Source organism: Haliotis rufescens, unplaced genomic scaffold (genome assembly GCF_023055435.1).
Source record: "Haliotis rufescens isolate VD_foot unplaced genomic scaffold, xgHalRufe1.0.p SCAF_16, whole genome shotgun sequence".
NCBI classification, from domain to species: domain Eukaryota; kingdom Metazoa; phylum Mollusca; class Gastropoda; order Lepetellida; family Haliotidae; genus Haliotis; species Haliotis rufescens.
Window position 1 is genome coordinate 14,834,754 of NW_025963846.1, and position 8,792 is coordinate 14,843,545.

At 41.0% G+C, this 8,792-nt stretch overlaps 1 protein-coding gene across 1 annotated transcript; it reads left to right on the plus strand.

Annotated features, from left to right (window-relative positions):
* The first annotated feature begins 6,165 nt into the window (after positions 1–6,165).
* Positions 6,166–8,520, plus strand: LOC124141598. The gene is made up of 2 exons (XM_048396685.1): positions 6,166–6,208; positions 7,135–8,520. Exon 2 carries the CDS (start codon positions 7,242–7,244, stop codon positions 8,511–8,513), a length of 1,272 nt encoding a protein of 423 aa, XP_048252642.1. The 5' UTR covers positions 6,166–6,208; positions 7,135–7,241; the 3' UTR covers positions 8,514–8,520.
* Positions 8,521–8,792: the final 272 nt, after the last annotated feature.

The window sequence follows — 8,792 nt, forward strand, 5'->3', positions numbered from 1 at the left end:
AGTTGTAACGTGCAATGGTTCAACTAGTCTCCTGCATTGCTTTCGACAAGGACAAAGAGGCTTGCTACAAGGGTGCTGCCTCCCTTGGGGGGAATATGGTTGCATCCAAGTCGGTCGAAGAATGGACAGTGCCTTTCGTGGCGGAACAAATTGTTCATGAATTTATCCATATTATTCTGCAGTATGCTGAACTAGTTAGTGGCTAGACGAATAATAACCTCCGCCTGCCAAGCCCAATATAGTCCTCGCCACTTGAAATAGTATGAAGAAATGTCTCGATGATTAATTAATTATAAAGAAAAAAGAAGCCAATAAGCTGATAAGGAATATTCTTTTCAGTAATGACAAAAATTGCAAAGTGCATTTTCAAGAAATGTCCATTCTCATAGCGATAAACATTTTCAATGCGACAGAGGATCGGCAGTCAGTTGACTACGACTATATGTAGCAATGTGTGCAGCCAACTGAAAGAAAAACACGTGCCGATGTACTAGTATTTAAAGCCCTGTTGGCCACGGCTAAATATAACCGCCCACAGTCACCTGACTGCAGATTCTCACCCGGATTGTACCCCCCCCCCCCCCCCCCCCCCCCCCCCCTTTCTCTATCTTTCTTGCTCTCTCTGTGTGCGTGTCTCTCTCTGTGTGTGTCTCTCCCTCTCAAAGCGTATGCATGTCTCTCTCTGTCTCTCTCTCTGACAGATCCACATGTCACCAGTATGGTACAGATCCACATGTCAATAGCATGGTACGGGTCCTAAGTATATTGAAGTCATGTGCCGGGTATGTAGCTAAAATCTCTCTCTCACGTTTTTTTTTGTGTCACGCGACAAGGGATCGAACCACCATTATTGCCGAATGCGGTATTGAACAACAAACAAACATCAGATAAGTGAACCAGTGTATTGTGCGGTGTAACACAAACAGCTATATATCGTAATGCTCTCTCTCTCTCTCTCTCTCTCTCTCTCTCTCTCTCTCTCTCTCTCTCTCTCTCTCGCTTTCTCAAGTATAAATGCTAGAAAGAGCCTAAATAAATTAACTTCTTTCATAATTAGTAAGTTTGATTCGGTTAATAACGTAACAAAATCAGTAATATATTTCAGCACCCCTTACTTCTCTCTGAGTAGGATACATCGCGGCAGCCCAGTGTTCCATGTGATTGATGTCCAGTCCGCAGATGTGTTGAAGTTGCGGAGTAACTGACTGAATGGTGTAGCAGTGGGCAAGTGAATGCAATCATCAGCCAGTCGCTGACTTGCATTAAATCACACCAACAACGCGTGACAGATACGCATGCGTAGGCTTTCTCTATTTTAGTTTCATTCGTCTATTTACGTTACAAAATAATAATAAATATTTGTCTTCATGGTAATAATGACAGTTGTTAAACTGTTTAACAAACAGGATGTTAAATGTCCCCAAATGGTAAACGTCTAAATAAAAGCTACAAATCCCTTATCATATTCATAAGATATCGATTGTGACATTCCGATCATGAGCAAGTGATCTATGAATCACTATGAAATAGTGATGAATCCAGGTGTTCGCCAAAAGGTGAGCATCCCGCCCCACCGGTGGCACCCGTCACAAACTAATGCAAAGGCATGTCAATCGTTCACCTGCCTTACTAAAGTTTCCTTTCCCATCAAGCTGACACGCCGTGATTTAACTGTAATGCAAGTCAAAGGGGCGATCAACCAAACTCGCTCACTCTACCCTGACAAAATTGTAATAGAGAAGCACCAAACTGAACGCTTTCTGGTGTCCATAAAATTTGTAATGCACTCTCCAAGTCGATTTTGATCGTGTTTTCGGACCAATATGTATGCAACACATGCTTTGAAAATTTTAATCTATCCTTACATGCATATAATTATTTATTACTGCCTTCCAACTATTAGTGAGAAATATTTTTTTTGCTATGCGCAATAACGTCCGCGGTGATGCAACCGATAAAACCGACTGTGTTACACAGAGGAAAGGTATTTTGATTTAAAACCTCCGATTGACATATTTTAATTGTGTTTGTTTCAACGTCATCGTAGAACCTGTGTTAAAATGCAACCTTAAATGCACCTGGAACTGCACCGCGCAATATTTCAACTGCTTTCTTGCATGAGTGTTTACGAAAAAGCATCAATATAAAGTGCTGTTACGGAAGCTTCCGCTCTAGGTGTAACCTGTCTGTATAAAAGTGGACACGGAGAACGGACGGTTCCTATCAAGGCGGAACATGACTACCTATTAATCATCTTATCACAAACCCATATAATGTCTTCCATCAGACCTGTGTCCCGCAATTACCAGTCTCTAGGCTGTATATGTCTCAGCTGGTTTAATCATCTTCCATACCTGATCCTGGTTCCTCTACAGAGCCGCAGAGCTTTCCCAGATATTTGCAGGGGAAGAGCTTGCCTAAATATTGCCAGGAAAGTGCTTGTCCTGACGTTGTCGGGGGAAGAACTTGCCCAGATGTTGCCAGGACAAGAGCTTGTCCGAACGTTGCCAGGGTAAAAGCTTGCTTTGACGTTGTCAGGGGAATGGCTTGTCCATACTTTGTCAGGGGAAGAGCTAGTCTAGACGTTGCCTGGGGAAGAGCTCGCCCAGACGTTGCCAGGGGAAGTGTTTGTCCAAATGTTGCCAGGGCAAGAGCTCGTCCAGACTTTGCTAGGGGAAGAGCTGGCTCAGACGTTGTCTGGGGAAGGGCTTGTCCAGACTTTGCCAAGGAAAGAGCTTGCTAAGACGTTGCCAGTTATAGGCTTTACTAATAGGTTGCCAGGGGAAGAGCTATCCAAGACTTTCCCTTGAAAAGTGCTTGTCCGGAAGACTCCAGGGGAAGAGCGTGCCAAAACATTGCTAAGGAAGAGCTGGTCCAGATGTTGCTCTGGTCGGTGCGGCACCTGAACAGGGTCAATGCTGAGACTTAAGTCCTGAATGTGACTGGGAGAACGGTTCTTGATTTCCTCACTGACATCATGTGCATATGCTGACATTGTGATGCGTCAATAAATTTCAATCTTGGCTACTTTATAGTAGTTTCGAATTTCAAAAACAGACTGTTCCACTAAGATTGCTGTGTGTGGAAGAGAAAAAATAGAGTGTGCTAGGTTAGAAGAGTAATCAGCTTACTGTATCAGAAAACCTAAGCCTTGACTTTGCCAACTCACCCACCCGTTCCTTTGGTTGTTTTGTGGCCAACTTGTCCTACTGCTTTCTCTGAGGTTTTGACTCTCGATTGAAGTTATGAACGCAGGTCTCATCCTGGGTCATGTGGAGTGTGTCAGTTAAGATGGACTGCACTTACTCAAAACTGACCCCAATTGTGTCAGCGATACGCTGAATTGAATTGATGGTCAGACATGACCATGCGGTGGAAAGCCACCAATTCAGTTTATGACGTGGCGTCTTTAGGACAATCAGACCTAGATCATGTTGGATGTCCTGGAAAAAAATGAACCCAGTATTCCTCCAAAATATTAAATAGTTGGTCACCAACTATGCACAGGGAATTTTCAGTAGTATGTTGAAGATAGTATGAACTGTGGTCATTAACATACATCAATAAGAACTGTTTGCATGAACACTACCATAATGAGACATGTTGTCATTAACAATACAATAAGAACGGTTTTCGTGAACCAAATGACAATATAAAAACTTGTCATGAACAATACGACAATGAGAACTATTTTCGTGAACAATACGACAATATGAACTGTTGTTGTCATGAACAATGCGACAACATGATCTGTTATGACCAAAAGGAAAATGAGAATTGTTGTCATGAACACTATGTCACAAAGAACAGTTTTTCATAAACTGTACGATTATAAGAACTGTGGTCATGAACAAGAAGACAATATAAACTGTTTTCATGAAAAGGAAGGTGAACCGTTTTAATGCACCAGAAGTCATTTTGAACGGCTTTCGTGAACACGAAAACAATTTGAGCAAGAGAACAATATGAAAATAGTCATAAGCAAAAAGGCACTGTGAACTGTGTATTGCCAGTTATCTTCTTTGTTCTCGGATGGACAACGTACAGCTGAGATTCATCTGCTGTACTAACCTGTCCGACCCGTGAAGATCCGATGTAGAATAGGTCTTCAGCAGCCCATGCTTGCCTTGAAAGGCGACTAACGGGATTGGGTGGTCAGGCTCGCTGACGTGGTTGATGCATGTAATCGTATCCCAATTGCGTGGACCGATGCTCATGATATCAATCACTGGATTGTCTGCTCCAGACTCGATTATTTACAGACCGTCTATAGCTGGTATGTTGCTGAGTGCGGCGTTACACAACAAACAAACAAACAAACAAACTGACATGTCCAAACATACTGTACTGTACGAGATTTACTGCTCAATATATGTATTAACCTATCCATACATGCAGTTCTGTACGAAATAAATCACTAAAAACAGTGATGTATTAAACTTATCTCTCACTAAAGTGTTGTACGAAATTAACCAAAGACATATTTCATACCGTTGGCCAACCCTGATACAAAGTTAATATCTTTCGTCGTTTTCGTCAGCTTATCCTTTGACGAGCTTATTTCTGAAAACAACAAGACTTTAAAACAACAACTCTTTGAAAAATGTGAAAATGTAAAGTAAGTCAGATAATGTTTAGCTTGGAGAAGATGTCATTCGTTAAGGATCGCCGTTGCTACTGTACTGGACATTTTCACTAAGTGTATAGGCAGTATTTATATAATTTTATATAATTAAAGGTTGCCAGGTACAAACACGCCGACAAACCTCATATTGTGTCAACCAGGCCTGACACGGTACCACAGTGAGACACCCCCGCTGAATTAAATTGTGTTTGGGGAACTATATTATATAAAATAGTGTCAATGTTTCCAAATGTGACAATGAACACCAGCGTGCAGGGATGTGTCACCTTAATAATGCGAGCAGGGGCACGTATATTTCTCATTTTGATTTCATGATTATCATGTGTTAGTAAGTAAACGTACACATTGAGCAACGTGGTACGAGCAATGACATTTTGTTGTGGGTGTATTTCTGTGTCAGGATAGGCCCGTTTGAAAACATTGAAAGGGTTAGAAGAACATCAGTTTGAAAACTAACTAACTAACATACGGGTTAAGTATGCATAATTTCATGTTTGCTTTAATTTAATTTATTGTAGTAGTTATTTGTTGAGTATTAAGTGCCTTGTCAACAGATCTTTTTAAGTCCTGATATATTCGTTCTAAAAATATGTTTTCCTCCTAATATTCAGAAGTCAAAAGAATTCGAAATTAGAGCAAACAAGAGAGCAGGAAGGTTTTTCAGATAGTGTTCTGGTATTTCGGATATATTTTGAAAATACATCAACGTATCATTCATTGCCTTTGTGTGTATTCGAGTGACGACGTCAAATATATGAAAACGATCAGTATAATTATAACACTCACAATTTAGTTAGACAAGTGGCTATCGTTCTGAAACAGGATGGTCTTCCTGGCTGCAAGGCCGAGGTGGAAAACTATAAAAATAACTAATGTCATGCAACCACCAGCTAAATCAAGCATGTGCATGAATTTTCTCCCGCACATGCAAAAGCCCGGACAACGTATAACTTTGCAAACGTAACTGCAAGAAGGAGTGTTTGAGGGAGTACTGCTGTGTGAGTAGCGAAATTTACAGTTAGGGCATGCGCAGTACATGCTTATCCTTTTCATGAACACCTGGTGTCATCACTGATTTTCAGTGATCAAATCATGTAATTTTCAACGCTATTTTCCCTTTTACACCACATAGAATCTGTTTCCGTGGATTATCGAGAGTGATTAATCTCGTGCGTTGACGTTTATATCATCTTCATCACAATGAACAACTTTCAGCAGTAAGACGGGAATATGACCCCAATGCTTCATTATCTCTTGCACGAGCCGTGGCCGTGTCATAACCAAGATATGGCAGCGTATGGTCTCATCACAACCACGAACCGACATAGATCGTGACCATGTCTCTTCCACAATATGCTTATCTGATGATTTTTAATTTGTATCTAAGTTTTCTGTTTATATCCTTAAAGAAGTTGGAAAGAACTTATCTGTATGGGAAATATGACGGTTGTTTATCAACACGACGTAAAAGGCGATCATTATCGGTACTTCGAGTGTATATATATATATACATATATCCATGAGGATGTCTGTAGGCCGTCAGGCACAGTTTCCAGACTTCAAGTAAGTATATGTCTCATAACCACACAAAAACGTTACGTGTAGGAATCCACTGTGCCTAATCTGTTTCGACAGATAATTGGGGACACAAGTGGCCCAGTCGTCTCAGGCGCCGCGATTCGCTGTGCAGAGTTGCGTCCCTTGGACACGCCAGAAACCTATGACTGTGGGTTTGAATCACGGTTCGTCTCGCTTATGTTTCTGGGTTTGTCAGCACCATACCCGTGCTCGTGGGTTTCACCGAAGTGGTAAACGTCTAACACCTGTATCATTTGGGGATATCCTGCCACATTAAGCTGACACGCCGTGATATAACTGGAATACTGTTAAAAGCGGCGTTAAACACAACTCACTCACTCACTCACTGACTGATTATTCTGTGTTGTTGACGTTTTATATTTATCACCGCTTTGAATCACGTCTCAGATTAAAGTAAAGTCTATTGATAACCTGAACAAACCTGGAAACATATGGTTCAGGTCAAATGTTTGTAACAGATACGTCAAATTTAGAAAAGTTCATTATCCATTACATTTCAAAGTCTATAAACACGATGGTTTGTTTTCACATGTTTTTGACAAATCACATCTCCACACGCCGTCGGCTTCAAATGAATCGGGGGATAACTGACTGTTTTCAATGTAGAGCTACACTTCCTGTATCATTGATGGCGTTATATTAAATTTGGAGCAGAACGCCTTATTTCCGCGGTGATGTGGTTGTCAAATCAGGTGAATAATGACATGTGCCTATTACATAAAACTGGGTTGCTTTGTCAAGATGCTAGTATTTACAAATCGGTGTGATATAGTTGCAACATTTCTCTTTACTGTAACTCATTTACCCTTTATTGTAACTCAAAACTGATTCTTGTTTATCATTTTATTGACATAAATGTAAGTAATTAGAAACGCATTTTTTTCCGGTAGGTATGGAACTCAGAACTCTACTATTCCTTCTGTCGTTGTCAACGTTCATCACTGGTAATCTCTCGAAGCAAACCAAACATGGATTCGAGAGTACTTAGCAGGACAACATGAAAGAATATTTCAAGAGTTACATGGTCGAAAATTTCAAAGGAGTCTATGAAGAGCAGTTCCAAACACTGAAAATTAGCAAATGGATAGCTGAACATGTTTCAAAGCGAACAGCACAGTATGCTACGTTTATGGAACCGGTTAGAGCCGTGATATCTCAAAGTTTATCAAATTTCAAAACCGATAGTATAACGTTTAGCCCATTGGTATCTATTTTGGGGAAAAGGGAACGTCCAAATGAACTGAACCCTGACATTATGGCATGGTTTCATGAAGCTTCAGATCTTCTACAAAAGATGAGTAACGGCATTGATTCTTTCTTCAAGTCATGGAACGATGTTTTAAACATGTTACCTGGCGATTGTGCCGAAACAGACAAGGCACCGATGTCAACTGATGATGCAGACTTATCTTTGCTCGGGTTGACCCCCGTTTTTATGAATCTGTTCTGGCCCTTTCGGTTCGATATGAATACAATGAATCAACGTCTGGCTGCTTATGGTTTGACTAAGAAAATGTTCACTAATAACGAGACTTTAAAAGAAAAGTTCTTTGAGGAACTTGAAAATTTTCAAGGCATACGTCTCCCTGTGAAGGGAAATCAGATAATGTTCATCTTTGAGGAAGAAGATGTCGTTGAAGGACTGAACCGATCCAAGCTTGTACCATATTCAAGGTCCTACACGAAAGCAAGGAAACACCTCTACACTAAGGATGAACAAGAAAAGATAAAACTGTTAGCCAACGAGGCACTGGACGTAATTAACAAGACGCACACGGAGCTGTATAGCGCCATGGTTCAAATGGTTTCTTGCATTGCTTTCTTCAAAGACGAAGCTGACATGTTCACAAGTGGGACGGTCAACTCTGCTTTAGGGCTTATATGGTTGGATCCACGACAAGATTGGACAGTGTCTTTCATGACAGAAAAAATAGTTCATGAGTTCATCCATACCAGTTTGTTCTATGCTGACCTCGTCCACGGTGGCTACAAGGATGTTTCCCGCCTTTCAAAAGTCAAAGCAATGTCTGCTCTCAGACTTGAGCCTCGGAACTACGACAAGTCTCTTCATGCTGCTTATGTCTCAGCTGGTCTCATCACCTTCCATTCCCGGGCCGGTTTCCTCGACAGAGCAGCTGCATATAGCCAGACATTGCCGGGAGCGGTTCAGGAACTGAACAGAGTCAATGCTGAGACTGACGTCCTGGATGAGGCTGGACGAGCGATGCTTGATTTTCTCACTGACTACGTGTGTCTCCTTCGCATCTAATCTTGTTGAGTGGCATTAAATATCAATGTCATGACTTTTGTGTTTGTGTGTTTGTCAGATGCCTGATAAATCCGAGAAGTTTGTTTTAAAGCATTAAGGTAGGGAATGGGTTGGTTTTATGGTCACTTTCAACATTTTTTCAGTTAAACCAAAGGATGTCATCTTATGTTGATCACAATGGTGAAATCCTCAATCATGTGTGCTGACAAACAAAGAATCATAATCGAGGCGAGTCTTGGACGACTGAAGGCCTCAACTTGCTTATGTTACTAAATACAA